Source organism: Marmota marmota, unplaced genomic scaffold (genome assembly GCF_001458135.2).
Source record: "Marmota marmota marmota unplaced genomic scaffold, marMar, whole genome shotgun sequence".
NCBI lineage: Eukaryota > Metazoa > Chordata > Mammalia > Rodentia > Sciuridae > Marmota > Marmota marmota.
In genome coordinates this window covers 365570-385579 of record NW_025999875.1, presented here as the reverse complement: position 1 = coordinate 385579, position 20010 = coordinate 365570, and the positions used below count along the sequence as shown (strand labels likewise).

The 20010-nt window shown below is 35.8% G+C and overlaps 1 protein-coding gene across 1 annotated transcript; it reads left to right on the top strand.

The window, feature by feature from the left end:
- Positions 1 to 4066: 4066 nt before the first annotated feature.
- On the top strand, positions 4067 to 18207 carry LOC107160541 (60S ribosomal protein L7a-like). Its single transcript, XM_048786878.1, has 5 exons — positions 4067 to 4377; positions 4755 to 4763; positions 9099 to 9109; positions 12984 to 12988; positions 18187 to 18207. Exons 1-5 carry the CDS (start codon positions 4067 to 4069, stop codon positions 18205 to 18207), a joined length of 357 nt encoding a protein of 118 aa, XP_048642835.1.
- Positions 18208 to 20010: the final 1803 nt, after the last annotated feature.

Genomic DNA, 20010 nt, shown 5'->3' with positions numbered 1-20010 from the left:
GAAAGGCACAGAGTCTCAAATAAAGGAATGCACAATCTCTTCAATGAGATAATATCATAAAATATCCCAAACATGAAGAATGAATTGGAAAATCAAATACAAGAGGCTTATAGAACACCAAATGTACAAAATTACAATAGATCTACACCAAGGCACATTATGATGAAAATGGCTATCATACAGACTGAGGATAAAAATCTTAAAGGCTTCAAGAGAAAGGAATCAGATCACATATAGAGGGAGACAATTCATATCTCAGCAGATTTTCCAACCCAGACCCTCAAAGCCAGGAGATCCTGGAACAACATATACCAAGCTCTGAAAGAAAATGGATACCAACCAAGAATCTTATATCCAGAAAAATTAAGCTTTAGATTTGATGATAATATAAAAACCTTCCATGATAAAGTTAAAAGAACTTACAACTAAAAAGCCTACACTACAGAACAACCTCAGCAAAATGTTCCATGAAGAGGAAATGGAAAACAAAAATGAAAATCAGCAAAGAGAGGTATTATACTAAAAGAAAAACTAATCAAAGGAGAAACCAGATCAAGTTACATACCAAAAATAAACAAAAATGGCTGGCAGGACAAATCATGTCTCAATAATAACCCTGAATGTTAATGGCCTAAACTCACCAATTAAAAGTCATAGGTAGGCAGATGAGATTTTTTTAAAAAAACCCAACAATATGCTTCCTTGCTACCTTCAAGAGACTCATCTCATAGGAAAAGATATCCACAGACTGAAGGTGAAAGGTTGGGAAAAATCATACCACCCATATGGACTGTGGAAGCAAGCAGGGGTTTCCATCCTCATATCAAATAAAGTAGACTTCAAGCTAAAGTTAATCAAAAGGGATAAAGAAGGACACTTCATACTGCTCAAGGCAACCATACCCCAACAAGACATAACAATTATAAATATATATGTCCCAAACAATGAAGCATCTACATTCACCAAACAAACTCTTGTCAAGTCAAATAGACCACAACACCATAATTCTGGGTGACTTTAACACACCTCTTTCACCACTGGATAGATCTTCCAAACAAAAGATGAACAAAAAAACTATAGAACTCAATAATACAATCAATAACTTAAACTTAATAGACATATATAGAATATTTCATCCTTCAACAAGCAAATACACTTTCTTCTCAGCAGCACATGGATCCATCTTCTAAAATAGACCATATACTATGCCACAAAGCAATTCATAGTAAATACATAAAAGTACAGATACTACCCTGAATTCTATCAGATCATAATAGAAATGAAATTAGAAATCAATGATAAAATTTAAAAACAAAAGCTACTCCAACACCTGGAGACTAAATAATATGCTACTGAATAAACAATGGGTTGCAAAAGACACCAAGGAAGAGATTAAGAAATTCTTAGAAGTAAATAAATTGTATCAAAATTTCTGGGACACTATGAAGGCAGTACTAGGAGGAAAGTTCAATGCATGGAGTTCATTCCTTAAAAGAAGAGGAAATGGAAAAGTCAACAAATAAGTGACCTAACATTACATCTCAAAGCCCTAGAAAAAGAAGAACAAATCAACACCAAAAGCAGTAGAAGACAGGAAATAATTAAAATCAGAGATGAAATCAATGAAATTGAAACAAAAGAAATAATTGAAAACAATGACAAAACAAAAAGCTGGTTCTTTGAAAAAATAAATAAAATTGACAAACCCTTAGCCATGCTAGTGAAGAGAAAGGAGAGAGAAAACTCACACATGATGAAAAAGGAAATATCACAACAAACATACAGAAGATAATTAGACATTCTGAAATATCACTACAGAAATACAGAAGATAATTAGAAATTATTTTGAAAACTTGTACTCCAATAAAATAAAAACTATTGAAGGCATCCACAAATTTCTAGAGTCATATGATTTGCCCAAATTGAATCAGGATGGAATACACAATTTAAACAGATCAATTTCAAGCAATGAAATAGAAGATGCCATCAAAAGCCTACCAACAAAGAAAAGCCCAGGACCGGATGAATACACAGCTGAATTCTACAAAACTTTTAAAGAAGAACTAATTTTGGCCATGCAATCACATATATATACACAGTAATAATAATGTCTGTTTCATTCTACTATCTTTCCTATCCCCCATCCCCTCCCCTCCCCTCCCATCACTTCTGTCTACTTATTGTACTGTCATGTATAACTAATTAAAACAGAAAAATTAATTTTAAAAAATATTTTTTAAAAAAATAACTAATACCAATACTCTTCAAATGATTTCGTGAAATAGAAAAAGAGGGAGCACTTCCAAACTCATTCTATGAGGCCAATATCACCCTGATTCCAAAACCAGGTAAAGACGCATCAAAGAAAAAACACTTCAGACCAATATTTCTAATGAACATAGGGTGCTAAAATTCTGGCAAATCAAATACAAAAATAGGCCTGGGAAGCCAGGTAAAGCATAGCAGGGTTGGAATCCCTACAGGCTGCCCCTGAGAGGACAGTGCATAAAGATGTCAGAAGGAATCCAAAGCTGCAGTGAAGACCCCTTAAAATTAAGAGATATCAGTAACATGGGATGTCTGTAGAGAAAAACTGCAAGAATCCAGCAGAGACAAGCCAAAAGAGAAGGCATATGACCTACAACCAGCAAAGCATATGGGAAGAGCTACAAAAACCCTTTGGAGATAAAATGACAATTCCACTTGCTCCATATGCCAGACTTGGAGCTATAGGGCTTATTTGCCCAGCTGGAGTTTGGTCTTGCTTTGGACCCAACCTTTTTTCTATGCCACTATTTCTCCCTTGTAGAATGGAAATGTTTACTCTGTGCCATTATGTAACTTACTTTGAATCTTCACAAGGCAAAATATCCATGAATTTGCCTTCAGTCTTAGATGAGATTTTGGACATGGACTTTGGGCAATGCTGGAACTGTTAAGACTATGGGGACTCTAGGAAATGTACTAAATGAACTAAATGTATTTTGCATCATGAGATGGCCATGAACTTTTGGGGGCTAAGAGTGTAATGTTATGCATTAGACATAAGATGTTCCCCAAAAGCTCATGTGTGAGAACAATGCAAGAAAAATTAGAGGTGAAATAGTTGGGTCATGTGCATTCACTTGAATGATTAACTAGATATATATCATTAACTAGATATTAACTGAGAATATGTAGGGCATGTCTGAAGGAGGTAGGTCAGTGGGGACATGCCTCTGGGATATACATATTTTTTTTGTCCACAATGGGTGAAGCTCTCTCTCTGCTCCTTTGTGGCCATACCTTGAGCTGCTTTTCCTTGTCTCATCCTTCTGCCATGATATTCTACCTCACCTCAGGTCCAGAGCTATGGAGGTGACTGAATCACAGTTGGCATAGAGAAAAGCTATTGATTTATGAGTGTTCATCTTTTTGCTACTTCTTTTCATAAATTTTCATCTCTCGCCTGATTCCTCTGGCTATAGTATGGAGAACTGTATTGAATCAAAGTGGTGAAAATGGACATCTTTGTCTCATTCATGATTTTAGAGAAAATGCTTTACATTTTTCTCTATTCAGAATGATGTTGGCTTTAGGTTTGTCATAAATAGTCCTGTAATTTTTAGGTAAGTTCCTTTTATCCCTACTTTCCCACCCTTTTTAACATGAATGAGAGTTGAATTTTATCAATGATATTTTCCACATCTATTGAGATGATCATACAATTCCTCTTAATTCCATTTAAGTGGTAAATTGCATTTATTGGTTTGCATATGTTGAACCGACCTTGCATCCTGAGATGAAGCCCGCCTGATCATGGTATATTATCTGTTTGATGTATTTCTAAATTTAGTTTGCTAATATTTTTAAGAAATTTTGAATTTATGTTTATTAGTGATATTTGTTTGTAGTTTTTTTTTCCTTGATGTGTCTTTGCCTGGGTTTTTAGTATCAGAGTTACACTGGCTTCATAGAATGTTTTTGGGAGTGTTGTCTCCCCTTCAAATTTATGGAATAATTTGAGAAAGACTTGTGTTAGTTCTTCTTTAAAGTTCTAGTAGGCTCTCTCCTCCTGTCCACCAAAATGCCGAAGGGAAAGAAAGCCAAGGGAAAGAAGGTGGCCCCGGCCCCAGCTGAGGTCAAGAAGCAGGAGGCCAAGAAGGTGGTGAACCCGCTGTTCAAGAAGAGGCAGAAGAACTTCGTCATCAGACAGGACATCCAGCCCAAAAGGGACCTTACCCGCTTTGTAAAATGGCCCCGCTACATCTGGCTGCAGCAGCAAAGGGCTATTCTCTATAAGCGGCTGAAAGTGCCTCCTGTGATTAACCAGTTCACCCAGGCCTTGGACTGCCAAACAGCCACCCAGCTGCTTAAGCTTGCTCACAAGTACAGACCCAAGACCAAGCAGGAAGCAGAGGCTGTTGGCCCGGGCTGAGAAGAAGGCTGCTGGCAAAGGGGTTGTCCCCACAAAGAGACCACCTGTCCTTCGAGCAGGAGTCAATACTGTCATCACCTTGGTGGAGAACGAGAAGGCTCAGCTGGTGGAGATCGCACATAATGTGGATACCATGGAGCTGGTTGGTTGTCTTCCTGCCTGCCCTGTGTCGCAAGATGGGAGTCCCTTACTGCATCATCAAGGGGAAGGCGAGGCTGGGACATCTGGTTCACAGGAAGACGTGCACCACTGTTGCCTTCACACAGGTTAACTCGGAAGACAAAGGAGCCCTGGCTAAGTTGGTGGAAGCTATCAGAACCAACTACAATGACGGATATGAGAGATCCCTTGCCACTGGGGAGGCAACGTCCTGGGTCCAAAATCTGTGACTCGCATTGCCAAGCTGGAACTAAACTGGGATAAATGTACCTGTTGCATTTCTGTACATAAAAATAATAAATTGCCCTTCATCCAGTGGGAAAAAAAATAATAATAAAGTTCTGGTAGAACTAAACGGAGAATCCATCTGGTCCTGGGCTTTTCTTTGATGTCAGAATTTTAATTGCTGTTTCAATTTCTTTACTTGACATTGGTTTGTGTAGGTTTCTGTATCTTCCTGTTTGGGGCAGGTCATAGAAATTTCTCAATCTTTTCTAGATTTTCCAGTTTATTGAAGTATAAATTTTCAAAGTAGCTTCTGATGATTGTGTGGATTTCAGAAGTGTCTGTGGTCTTTTTCATCACTAATTTTGTTAATTTGAGTCTTCTTTCTCTTTATTTTGGTTAATATGGCTAATGGTTTATCTGTTTAAGGAACTAACTCTTTGTTGCATTGATCCCATGTATTGTTTTTCTATCCCCATTTCATTAATTTCAGCTCTTAATTATTTCCTGTCTTCTATGAGTTTTGAATCAGTTTATTCTTCATTTTATAAGGACTTGAGTTGGAGCATAGGCTTATTTATTTAGGATACCCAATGCATAAATTTTCCTGTTAGAACTGCTCTTATACTGCTTCAAAGATTCTGATGTTGTACCTCTGTTCTTATTTGTTTCTAAGAATTTATTGGTTCCTTCTCTCACTTCTTTTATGATCCATTCTTCATTTAAAAGAGTTTTGTCAAATCTCTGTGTATTTATGTGATTTATATTATTTTTTCTTGCTATTTATTTCTAATTTCATTTCATTATGATCTAATAGGGTACATTACATTATACCAATTTTTTGTTTTTGTTAGATTTACATTGTAATCTAGAATATGGTCTGTTTTGGAAATGTTTCTATGAGCTGCTGGTAAAAAGGTGAATTTAGCTGTTTGGGGGTGAAATATTCTTTTGTGTCTATCAGGTCCATTTCATTTGCAATATTATTAAGGTTAGAAATATATTTATTGATTTTATGTTTAGATGACCTGACTATTGATTATAAAGGTGTGTTAAAATTATCCAGTATTAAAGTGTTGAGGTCTATCTGGGATTTAATGTCAAGAGGTATTTTTGATGTAATTAAGTGCACTGACATTTGGAGAATATGTGTTCGTATCATTATATCTTTTTGTTGTATTGTTTACGAGGATGTAGTATCCTTCTTTGTCTCTTTCAATTAATTTTTGCTTGAAATCTGCTTTGTCAGATATGAGAAGAGCTACTCCTGCTTGTTTTCAGGCTTCATTTGCATGGAATATTTTTTCCCATCTTTTACCTTCAGTCTGTGAGTGTCTGTCTATGAGATGAGTCTCTTTAAAACAGCATAAAGGTGGATCTTGTTTTTTGATCCATTCTGCTAATCTATATCTTTTAATTGGGAAGTTGAGACCATTTACATTTCATATTATTATGGATGTTTATAGTTTCTTGCCATTTTTGTTTGTTTGCTATATTTCATTCTGTCTTAATTATCATTTATTTATATGTTCTTCTAGTGATATTCCTCTATTTGGGAGCTTTGGGGTTTGTGCACAGTTTATATTTGAACATTCTTTGTAGTTCTGGATTAATGGTCATTAATTCTTTGAGTTTATCCTTGTCATGGAAAGTTTTTAGTTCCTTATTTATTGAAAGAGAGCTTTGCTAGATATAGCAATCTTGTCTGGAAATTGTTTTCTTTTATAGCTTGTGATATTGCATTGTATGTGCATGCACTCCTTGATTTTAGTGTCTGAGAAGTCCGAAGTGAAACTTAACTGGCTTTCCTCTAAATGTGACCTAAAATTTTTCTCTTATAGCATTCAATAAAGGGAAAAAGTAAAATACCATCATCAGAATATAATTTTTTATTTTCTATATTAAGCATTTCGATTATGATATGTCTTGGATAGGTTTTGTTCTGATCTTATTTATTAGGGGTCCTATGTGCTTTCTGTATGTGGATATCTCTCTCATTTCTGATATGGGGAAAGATGTCTGTTACTATTTCTTTGAAAATATTTTCAATACTTGTGCCTCCATCTTCTTTTCTACCCCAATAACTTTTATATTTGTTCGGTTGATGATGTTCCAAAAAAAATTTTTTTATATTCTGATGGTGGTATTTAACTTTTTCCCTTTATTGCATACTGAGTATTCAAATTCATATAACCTATCTTCAAAGCCTAAAGTTCTATCTTCAAAGTCTGAAGTTTTATTTTCTATGCAATCTAATCTGTTCCTGATACTCTCAAGTGATTTTTTTTTTTGGAGGGGGATACTGGAAATTGAACACAGCAGCACTTAACCACTGAGCTTGATCTCCAAACCTTTTTATGTTTTATTTTGAGACAGGGTCTCACTAAGTTGCTTAGGGCCTCACTACATTGCTGAGGCTGACTTTGAACTTACTATCCTCCTACTTCAGACTCCCAACTCGCTGTCAACTCAACCAGGCATTAAACAACAGTTGTGTACTTACATCATCCACTGTAATAATAACTAAAACAATATGAATGAGCTAAGAAATACATAAACTATAGTTCTATTAGATAGTTGGGTTACAATTTCTTAAGTGAAGATAAAATAGTATAGGGAGGCCAGAAAAAGTATGAAATTTTAAAAATTGAACAGAGGAGAAGCAGGAGGTAGGTAGCAGATGTCAGTTGCTAGGGAGGAGGAATAAAAATTTAACTAAAAATAATTCTTAAATGAAAGAGAAGAAAAGGACGCTATGGGTGGGGGAAGAGAGTGAAGAAGGATAAATTAGAGGGACAAAAACCAACATACAGATAAATGTAAGATCAAACAACTCAAACCCACATGTAATTTTACCTCACCTAAGTCAAACCAAGGATAAATAATAGACAGATATATACAAAATCAATTAATGTGAAAGTAAAATTATATGATTTATATATTTTTAACCATTCTGTGCTGTGAGAACACACCCATACACATGGCATGCACACACGCCACATCTTGCAGAATAAAAAAGAAATTTTAAAAAGAAATAATATTTGAAAAAAGTTGAAATTTTTAAAAAGAGTAAAAAACAGGGAGAGAATATGGAGAAAAAAGAAAAATAAATGAGGAAAAAAGAATAAAAACACAGAACAAATCTTAATGAGAAATAAAGTCTTATTTCAGCTGAGGTGGTTAAAACTGTTGGCAGCAATGGATTTTAATGCTTGATATTTATTTTTGGCTCTATAAGCCTTGGTTCAAGGGATGGGGGTTGCTGAGTCCAATGTCTTTTTTTTTCTCACCTAGCTGCCAGCCATTGTGACTAGGAGTAGTTTTCAACTTCCAGTTTCTCAGGATAGGGTGGGATAGACTGGGGCATGTTGATGGGTATTCTGTGTATTTCTGTAGTGGGGATGGGTGAGAGTTTTAAATTTGAAGTTCCAGTTCCAGGATGAACTTTGGAAACTCTGTGGTGGGTATTTGAGATTTGATCCATGACTGCTATTGCTGGTCTCTGCAGGATGTCTGGCTCTCTAAGATCTCCAGTAGAATCCACTTTTGGAGTGTGTGAACTAAACCTCCACATTCACATGCACCACTATTAATATGAATTACCAGGTATTTGCCCTAAAGTACAGAAGTTCCTGTGTAGTCATTATTGACATCATCCCAGTAGCTCTTACAGGGCACCAGGAACAAAGGGAGCTGTCTTTTTGATATCAGGAGGCTATATGTTTCAAGTATAATTTTCTTTGTGTCTCTTCTTCAGGCACGCTCTGGGAGTCATATTAGGCAACAGTTAACAACTTCCTTTGTGAGTTCCCAATCTTCTGTCTCTGATGCTCACTGCCACACTGATTATAGATGATTTCTGCACTGATGACTGGCTTGCATGTCAGTGATCCCTGATTTCCACTGAACTATCTACCCATGGTTTGAACAATTTTTGGTTAGATTTCACTGAACCACTTCTCCCCTACCCCATGCCACTGACTCTAAGTTCGTTAAGATCAGACTTTTTCTCGATTAGAAGGTTTTTCCACACCAATTTTAAAATATTTTTTTTATCTGCATGCTGTCCTGTCCCTTTGCCTGTATTCACCCTTCCCCTCACTACTACTGCTGCCACAGTTGACCCCAGTGAAGCAGGCACATCTCTAACATACTATTTCTTATATTGTGTTCAAAGTTTCTGTGTCTCTAGGGTTTCTTTTAAAGTCCAGTATTAAGTTTCAGTGAGTTCTCTCCATTACCCATATCACTGAGAAGCAGTCTTCTGCCTTGTAAATCGGGTGCTAAGGAACTGTTGGGAAGAGCATCTTCCCTCTAATCCATCATCTTCCAGTTTTACTTTGTTTCTTTTGGGTAAATACCCAATTTAATTATATATGTTATATATAATCCAAACACAGATCCAAACACAGAAATAATTTGAAAATGAAAGAATGAGAAAACTTACATCTTGCATATATAATCAAAACAGAACCAAGATGGCAACACTAATATTGGGGGGGAAAAAAGACTTTAGTGGAAAATATTACAAGACAAAAAGGACATTACATACTGCTATAAGTGGTAATCCATCATAAAGATATAACAATTATAAATATGCACCAAACAAAGCTCCCCAAGATATAAAGCAAACTTTAACAGTACTGAAGGGAGAAAGAAGTTCTTATTGTTATCCTAATACCCCACTTTCAATAATGGACAGAACATCTAGACAGAGGATAAATAAGAAAGAGAGGATTTGATAAACAATCAAACTATAGCTAATAAATACATCCAAAGCACTCTACTTACCAACAGCAGAACACACATTCTTCTCATGTGCATATTAACATTAAATCACATATTAGTCCATCAATATGTTTTGAAAGATTTAAGTAATACATTTTGAAAGATTTATGTTTCTGAAAACCTAAAAATGAATCATTAAAAACTGCAAATTTTTAAATATATAGAAATTAAACAACATGCTTATGAAGAACAAATGGCTGAAGAAAGATACCACAAGGGAAATTAGAAAATAACTTGAAACAAATGAAGATAAAAACAAAGAATACCAAACTAGGACAATAGGGAAAAACATGCTCAGAGGGAAATTAATAGTTATAAAAGTCTACAATTAAAAAAAGGAAAAGATGTCAAAAAATAACAAATTTTTATATGTAAAAACTTTAAATAACTGGACAACTAGAAAGAGTGAAACAAGCCAAGGGTTTAGTTTGGTGGTAGAGTTCTTGCTTACCATGCATGAAGCTCTGAATTCAATCCCAAGCACAAAAAGGAAGAAACAAAAAAAAATTAAGCAAAATAAAAATTGGTTCTTCAAAAGATTAACTAAAATGAGCAAAATTTTAGCTAGGTTAATGAACCAAAAAAGAGAAAGAATATACAAACAACTAAAATCAAAAATGAAAATAAGGACATTATCACTGACTTTGCAGAGATAAAATGGTCAATAAAATAATGCCATGAGACTAAACACAACAAAGAGAGGACAACTTGCATGATTTTCTCAATTAATGCAGAAAAAACATGTGACAAAAATGTGATACCCTTTGATGATGAAAAAAGAGAAACACTCTGTGAACTACAAATAGAAAGAAACTTCCTCAGCCTAATGGAGTCCTAGCTAGAGTAATTAAGCAAAAGTAGTAAATAAATAAATAAATGGTATTCAAATAGGAAAGAATAAAGCAGGATACATACATAGATATCATGATCCCCATATACAGAAAATTACAGATAATCCACACACAAAAAAAAATACCAGAACAGTTTTAGACCATTTATATTGCTACAAGAAAATGGCTCAATATGAAGAATGTGAAATTGCAAATGTGTGGTCAAAATGAGCACTAGCACCAATGAGCCGAAATGAAATGCTGAACATTTACCAATCCCTTTCTGTGGATGAAGTGAGTACCAGCATCTGGAACTATCCAGCCACTAGCAATTCACTGCTGCTCCTCTAAGCCATTTTCAAAATGCTCATAACCAGCCATAATGAGCCCTGGCCTTAACGGGATGATAAGAAGAATGTGAACCTGTTGCTGTCATGGTGGACAATTCCCAATGCCCTTTCTTTTTTTCTATAGTACTTTCTGTTATTTGTACTTTCAGTTATATATGACAATAGAATGTATTTTGATGTATCAGTCATACATGGAATATAACTTCCCATTCGTCTGGTTGTATATGATTGGAGTTTCATTGGTCATGTATTCATATATGAACATGGGAAAGTTATGTTTGATTCATTCTACTTTCTTTTTCATTCCCATCCCTCCTCTCTTCTCTCCATTTCCCTGTCTAATTCAGTGAACCTCCACTCCTCCCTCCCTATACCCTGCCTATTGTGAGCCAACATCTGCATATCAGAGAGAACATTCAGCCTTTGTTGTTGTTTTTTTGGTTTTTTTTTTTTTAGGATTGGCTTCTTTCACTTAGCATAATAGTCTCCAGTTTCACCCATTTATTGGCAAATGCTATAATTTCATTCTTCTTTATGGCTGAGTAATATTCCATTGTGTATATGTACCACATTTTCTTTATCCATTCATCAATTGAAGGGCATTTACATTGGTTCCATAGCTTATCTACCCAATTCCCTTTCTGTGCATTAAGTAAGAACCTGCCTCTAGAAAGGCCCTGCCACTTCCATTTAGTAGTAACTGCTCCTATAAGCCATTTTCAAATGACCTCTGTTTGGCCACATTAAGAAATGGTACTAACATAACAGTGTAAAACTGGTGTTGTACCATGGGACAATTGTTGTTGTTGTTGTTGTTGTTGTTCTTCATAGCATCTTTATTCAAATTGCCAAAACTTGGAAGTAATCAAGATGTCTCTCTGTAAGTGAATGAATACATTGATTATTATACATTTAGACAATGGGTTATTAGCACTAGGTAAAAGTGCCATAAGGCAAATCTTAATGCCATTTCTGTAAATTAAGTGAGAACTGCTGTCTGTAACCTCCCTGACAACTGCATTTCACTGCTACTCTACAAGCCAGTTTTCATATTGCACATATTCAGCCATAATAAGCACTGACACTAATGGACACATAGGAAGAATGTGAACCTGGTGCTACAATGGAACACAATTGAATAAGGCCCCATTGTGAACTGTGTTTGAAACGTCCTCTGGAACCCCCTTACAACAACCCTTTCACTTCTTTGCTGCTACAAGCTATTTATAAATTGCAAATGTGTGGTCAAAATGAGCACTAGCACCAATGAGCCGAAATGAAAAATGTAAAGCTGGTACTGCAACAAATGACAATTTCCAACGATTTCTTTGAGAGTCAGATTTATTCCTTCCTCTGGAACCTTTCTGTCACTTGCATTTTGCTGTTGCTTCTATAGGCCATTTTCAAATTGCACACACTTGGCAAAAATGAGCATTTTACTTCTTGTGCTTTAGGAGTTTTGTTAACAAAGTCAGTGCCTATGCACTATGTTGGAGTATGGCAGTTGCAGATTTTCTGACCTGATTTCTATGTCCTTGATTCACTTCATAATGACTAATGTACAGGGTAAGTATATTAATCAACAATATAACTGCTGTGATCAAAAGACATGACAGAACAATTGGAGGAGGAAACACTTATTCTGGGGGCTCACAGTTTCCAAGGTCTCAGTCCATAGATGGCCAACTCCATTGCTCTGGGCCAGAGGGCACAAGATCATGGCAGAAGGATGTGGCAGAGGAAAGAAGCTCGGGATGTAGCACCGGGAAACAGAGAGAAAGCATTCCTCAACAGGAACAAAATATGTATCCCAAAGACATACCCCCAATGACCAACCTTCTTCAGTCACACTTTATCAGGCTACAGATACCACCCAGTTAATCCCTGTCAGTGAATTAACATGCTGATTAGGTTAAGGCTCTTATAACCCACTAATTACACCTCTGAATGTTGTAGTATTGTCTCACACATGAGCTTTTGAGGGACACCTTGTATATAAACCATAATGGTGAGACATAGGGATTGAGTCTTATTTTCTACATCTGAATATTATTTATTTAAAAGGCTATCTTTTCTACAATGTATATTTTGGCACCTTTGTCAAGTATCAAATGTCTGTCTTTATGTGGACTTGCCTCTGTGCCTTATATTCAATTCTGTTGGTTTTCATGTCTGATTAGGTGCCAATACTATGCTGCTTTTATTACCTCAGCTGTGTAGTATAATTTGAGATTCTAGTTTTGTGATGCCTCCAGCATCATTCTTCTTGCTTAGGATTGCTTTGATTATTCTAGATCTTATTCTTCCAAGTGTGCCACAGTCTGGCTGGGCAGAAATCATGAGCCACTGAAGCAGGAACAAACTTTATTTCTGAACTCCACCAGCACACTCAACACACGCTCCCAGGAACTCCTCCCGAAGGCCACGTGGCTCCTCCAGGAACCAGCAGCCGGAAATATCCTCCGGAAATCCCTCCTCCTGCACTTCCCCAACCAATGGGAACTCTCCTGGAATCCCCTGGAATCCCCATGAGAACTCCAAGTAGCGTGAGAACTGCAAAGTAGCAGCCAAGGCGGATAGTAATGCCTCGCCTGTCAATCAACACTATTGGCAAAATGCCAGGGGCCATCCCGACTCAGCTGTGGCTCTCAGCACAAGTGAATTTTAGGACTGTTTTATCTAGTTCTGTTGAAGAACGTCATTAGAATTTTGATGGGAACTGCAGTGAATCTATATATTGCTTTTTGTAGTATGGCCATTTTGATAATATTAATTATGTGTATCCAAGAACATGGGAATGCTTTCCATTTTCTAAGAACTTCTTCAATTTCTTTCTTCAGTGTTGTATAGTTTTCTTTGTACAGGTCTTTGATCTCTCCTTCATTAGATTAATTCCCAAGTTCTTTTAGGTTATTGTAAATGGGATAGTTTTCCTAATTTTTTAATCTGATTTATTATCAGAATATATCAAGTGATTTATTTATGCATGTTGATCTTGTATCCTTTTACTTTACTAAATTCATTTATCAGCTCTAGAAGTCTTCTGGTGGAGTCTTTGGATCTTCTAGATATAGGATCATGTCATCAGCAAACAGAAATAATTTGGCTTTTTCTTTCCCTATTTGTATTCCTTTAATTTCCTTCTATTGCCTGATTGCTCTGGCTAGAATTTCAAGAACTATTTTAATAGGAGTGGTGAGAGTCAACACCCTTATCTTATTCCTGATTTCTGAAAAAATGCTTTCAGTTTATCTCCATTCAGTATGCTGTTGCCCTTTACAATGTTGGAGTTAGATCCTTCTATCTAACTAGTTTCTCTAGTCTTTTTTTTTTTTTAACCTTAATTGGTGCTGGATTTTGTCAAATGTTTTTCTGCGTCTGTTGAGATGATTATGTGACTCTTGTCCCTAACTCTACTTGTGTGGTAAGTTACATTTATTCATTTGCTTATATTGAACCAACCTTGCATCCCTGGAATAAAATCCAGTTGATGATAGTGCACTGTCTTCTTAATGTGTTTCTGATTGTGATTTCTCAATATTTATTAGGGATTTTTTTATCATATATATTCATCTGAAATTTTATTTTCTTGATGTGTTTTTATCTGGTTTTGTTAACAGGGTAATACTGGTTTCCTGGAAGGAATTTGGCAGAGTTCCTTCCTTTTCTAATTCTTCCAATAATTTGAGGAGAATTGGAATTAGTTTTTTAAAAGTTCTAACAGAATTTAGCTGAGAATCCATGTGGTCTTGGGCTTTTCTTTGTTGAAAGACTTTTAGCTGCTTCAGTTTCATTGCTTGATATTGGTATGTTTAGGTTTCTATATCTTCCTGGTTCAATTTGGGCAGGTCATAGGTCTCTGGGAATTTGTCAATTTTTCAAAATTTTCTAGAATACTTTCTACTCATACTCTGTACTTCAGAAGTGTCTATGGTGATGTTTTTAATCCCTAGTTTTGTTTATTTGGATCTTCTCTCTTTTGGTTAGTTTGGTTAAGAGTTTATCAATCTTGTTTATCTTTACAAGCACCAACTCTTTGTTGCACTGATCCTATGCATTTTTTTACTTTCAATTTCATTGATTTTGAAATTGACCTTAATTATTTTCTGTTTCCTACTGATTTTGGTAATAGGTTATTCTAGAGCCTTAAGGTGTAATGATAGATTATTTATTTGGAACCTATTTTTTTTTTGATAGGAGCTTAGTGCTATAAACTTTCCTTTTAGAATTGCCTTCAAATTGTCCCAGTGATTTTGAAATGTTGTATCTTAATTTTAATTTTTTCTAATAGTTTTTTATTTCTCCTTGATTTATGTTTTACAACCTAAAATATGATATATTTTAAAGAAATTCCTTGTGCTGTTGTGAAGAAAGTGAATTTTGTTGTCAATGGATGAAATATTCTGTAGATGTCTGTTAGGTTCATTTAATTAATAGCATTTTTTAGGCTTAGTGGCTATGAATTCTTTTCGTTCCTGTTTATCAGGAAAGTTTTTATTTCATTTTCGATTCTGAAAGATAGTTTTTCTGGATATAGTAATCTTTGTTGGGCACTCATTTTTTTCAGGGCTTGGTATATAGCGTTTCATATTCTCCTGGTGTTTAAGTTCTGACTAATAAATCAGTTGAAATCTGAATTTGGCCTACTCGGTACAGTGACTGTGGGAGGGCTGGGTGCACATTGGCTGATCTGCAGACCTCAAGGGATATGGATGGCTGGCCTCGAGGGGACCCAGGGTGAGGGCCCTGGCTTCTCTCCTGAGACACCTATTTTTTAAAGACTATGGAATGTTTGTCTTTCCCGTTTTTTAAATGATCATAAAACCAAAAAGAGACTGATCTTCCAGGCTCAGCTGGCCCCTCCTGGAACCCTGTCCAAGGAGGGCCAAGGGATGAAGAGCCCAGTCCTGGGCCTGCCTTGTCCCTCAGCGTCTCAAGCATGAACTTGCGGGAGGGTGGGGTTGGCCTCCCGGTGATGTGGGCGAAGGCCTGGCCTCTGGCCTGGAGAGGCAGCTCCTCCGGACATGGGGTCCACGTTGGACACTAGATGACACACATGAGGCCAATAATAAAGCCATTTCCTACCTGAAAAAAAAAAGGAAGAAATCTGAATTTGGCTTACTTCTAAATATGACCTGCAATTTTCCTATTGTGGCTTTCAAAATTTTATTCTTATTCTGAATACTAGGCATTTTCATTATAATGTGTCTTGGAGATGATCTGTTTTTATCTTCTCATATTTGGGGTTCTACGTGTATTTTCATCTTATTTGTAAGATTTGGAAATTTTTATTATTATTTCATTGAAAATATTGTGCATTATTTTAGTTTGTATTTCAGAACCTTATTCTGCCCCAGTTATTCTTAAATTTGTCCTCTAAATGTTATTCCAGACTTCTTGAATATTATGGTGATAGTCTATTAGCATCTTCTCTTTATTATTTACTTTATTTTCAAGATTATTTATCTTTAAGGCCAAGAATCTATAGTCAAGTGGTCTAATCTACTGGGATACTTTCTATTAAAGTTTTAATTTGATTTGAGTCTTTCACTGCCAGGATTTCCATATGGTTCTTCTTCAGAATCTCTATTAAAATCATCTTTCATTCCCTGTATTTTCTAAGTTCATTCCTTACATCTTCTTTTAGCTCACTGCACATTTTAACTATCATCTTTCTAAGTTCTTTCTCTGACGTTTTCTCCACTTTGGAGTCAATGATATCAATTGTTTAAGTGTTGTGGGCAATTTGGGGTGGTTTGTTCTCTTACTTTTTCATGCTTCTTGTATGAATACCCTCATGTTTGGATCATTTCTACTTTTATTTAGTGAGCTTCTTTTCCTTACGAACCCCAGGCTAGGCAAATATCCAGGTGTTGATATTTTCATTCAGTGTGTGTGCTCTGCTGTTGCAGTAATTCACTCGAAGTTCAGCATGAGAAAGAAAGAAGAAGCAGAGCAAGCAAAGCAGAAGAAGAAAAAAAGTCCTTTATTGTATATAGCAATCTTTTTATAGTATTGTGAACAAAGAAGGCAGCCTTCCAACAGCAATAAATCAGATCTTTCAGCTAATTAAACATAGCATACAGAAGTTTTACTTTTTAATCAGAAGTGACCCGCTTCTCATGGCTAATTTACTCTCACCCTGGAGCATGTTAAGTTCTGCTCTTTGTTAAGAACAGATAAAAAAAAATTTCTTAGGGCCCTCTTAGCCCAATTGGCAGAACATCCCGTTTGCAGGCAAGTCCTCCCAAGGACAGTAGACACCTCGTTTTCAAGCATGTCCACTGTTACCTTATCTAACTTTTGAAGGAACCCCTCGTTTGCAAGTAAGCCCCAACAAAGACAACAAAACATCTTGTATGCAAGCATGGTTTGCTGTCACCTTAATTAGACCTTGACAGAATATCCCATATGCAGACAGACTCCATCAAGGGCAATAATAATTACGTTTTCAAGCTCACAGTCACATCTGATTCTCTATACTCTGCTATTCCCACCACTTGAAAGAAGAGATTAAACCCTATTTATAAAAATCATTTTAGAACAAAGATATGTACTAATGAATGTTAGAAAATGCAAAAACTTGTTGATAGCATTCTCCAAAGTTCCTCTAATTCAGATATAAACTTACAGTAATGTTTGGAATAGGTTGAAAAATAGTTAATAAAGAAAGTAAAATTGCTATTACTTTGTATAGGGACTGAAAATAGAAAGAGAAAAAAATGGAAAAAGAAAATAGAAAAAAAATAACCAAATAAAATAAAATAAAGAATAATACAAACCAAGGCAAGAAAGAAAGAAAGAAAGAAAGAAAAGAAAAGATGGATGAGAAAGGGATTTGAGGCAGTAGCAGGTAATGTAAGAGGGGTAAGAGTAGGTAAGAGGAGCAATGTAAACCTGAGCTAGGAAAACAAAGAGCTAATGATTCAAATTAATGCTTTAAAACATTAGAAGAAATAAAATCAATGGCACAATACCAAACACTGTAGCAACAGCTATCAAATCAAAATAGTATAATATATATGTATGTATCAAATCAAAATAGTATTTTATATATATATATATAAAAGTTGACGTTAGAGCTATTTATAGTAAACCATACCATGATGTAGAAAATTCTTTTTGAGTCTTCCTAGGTTGGATTTCATCAGAATTTGGGACTTTTATAAGTTGTTCATCACTCTTCAGCTTTGGATCCCCCCAGAGGTGCCAGGACACAGAAACATTCCCCTGGTTGCTGTGGACTTCCAACCAGCCAGCTCTCATTTGTCAGCCCAGGCACCTGAGACTGGGTGTTTGAAGGGTGCTGTGCTGCATCTGCTGGCTGTTTCTATTATATGAGAAGCAGAAGATACAGGGCTCAGGGCTGTTGCTCTAATTGCAGTGGGATTTGAGGCAGTAGCAGATAATGTAAGAGGGGAAAGAGTGGGTAATGTAAGAGGGGAAAGAGCTATTGCACACTAGCTCTTCTCCATGGGGCCTCCTTCTAAGTGGCATAGAGCCTCATGGCTATCTGCAAGTATGAGATATGGCTGTGGGCTCTCCATGGGTGGTATGCAATGCAGAGCCATCATCCTGACTAATGCAGATTACCAAGGCACAATCTATTCGATAGGGAAAGACACTCCAACAGTCCGCCTGCACCCAAGCCCCCATTGCCTGCAGATGTGAACTGCCAGCACCACTCCCTTCTGGGACCAAGACAGATGTGTGTGTGTGTGTGTGTGTGTGTGTGTATCTTACAGGGGTAAAGTGAAATTGGTCTTATACATATAAATGTAATTGCTCCCATATTCTTTGCTTCTGGGGATTATTCTACCTTTAGTTAGAGTCTGAATTTCTCTTCAAGGTATTTTCTGTGAAGAAATGAGAGTGAGGGCTTCCCACTATGCTGTATTGTGGATATCATTCCTTGATAATTGTTGACACAGTTTTATGATCAAGTACACACTCAGTATTCATAAATGTAGAAGACAATGTGTATTCTGTGATTGTTAAATGTGTTGTAGTACATGTGTATTAATTAGTTCAAGTGTACCAGTCAGTTATTCCAGTCTTCTGTAAACTTACTTACTTTGTTCTTCTTATTCAATCAGTTACTGAGAGATTAAAATATTCTGTTATACTAAAGATTTTTCTATTTCTCTGTTTCTGTCAACTTTTTATTTTATATTTTAAGGTGATTATATTAATACAAATTTAATGTGTTATATTTTCCTGGTGAATTAGTCTTTAACTATTTCAAAATATCCCTACTTACCTTTAGTAATGTTTCTTATCTTAAAATCTCTTTTGCCTAGTATTAGAAAAACTGCTCAAAACTTCTTTTGGTTAGTGTTTGTATGGCATATCAGTATATAAAACTACATGCTGTAATGTATATACAAACTTCCTGTATCCTTATTTATTATTTATTTATTATTTTCAATATGTTCTTGGTTTGTTATTATTTTTAAAACCCTGCTCAATAATCTCTGATTCTAATTGGTATATATGTTTTAATTTCCAGTTAACATGATGTCTGAAATATTTGTGTTCAGGTTTATCATCTTGATATTTACTATTTGTCCCAATTTTTTAAAATATATTTTTAGTTGTCAATGAAACTTTATTTTATTTATTTATATGTGGTGCTAAGGATCAAACCCAGGGCCTCACACATGCTAGGCAAGAGCTCTATCACTGAGCCACAACCCCAACCCCTGTCCCACATTTTTAGTGCTCCTGTTTTTTATTTTTCTGTACTTCTTTTGGATTAAGTATTTTATTTTTCCATTTTCTTTTTTTAAATTTTTTTATTGTTGGTTGTTCAAAACATTACATAGTTCTTGATATATCATATTTCACACTTTGATTAAAGTGGGTTATGAACTCCCATTTTTACCCCGTATACAAATTGCAGAATCACATCAGTTACACATCCATTGATTTACATATTGCCATACTAGTGTCTGTTGTATTCTGCTGCCTTTCCTATCCTCTACTATCCCCCCTCCCCTCCCCTCACCTCCCCTCTTCTCTCTCTACCCCCTCTACTGTCATTCATTTCTCCCCCTTGTATTATTTTCCCCTTTCCCCTCACTTCCTCTTGTATGAAATTTTGTATAACCCTGAGGGTCTCCTTCCACTTCCATGCAATTTCCCTTCTCTCTCCCTTTCCCTCCCACCTCTCATCCCATCCATTTTCTTTTGAGAAATTTATTAGTTACACATATTGTAACTCTTCTATTTATTTCATAAG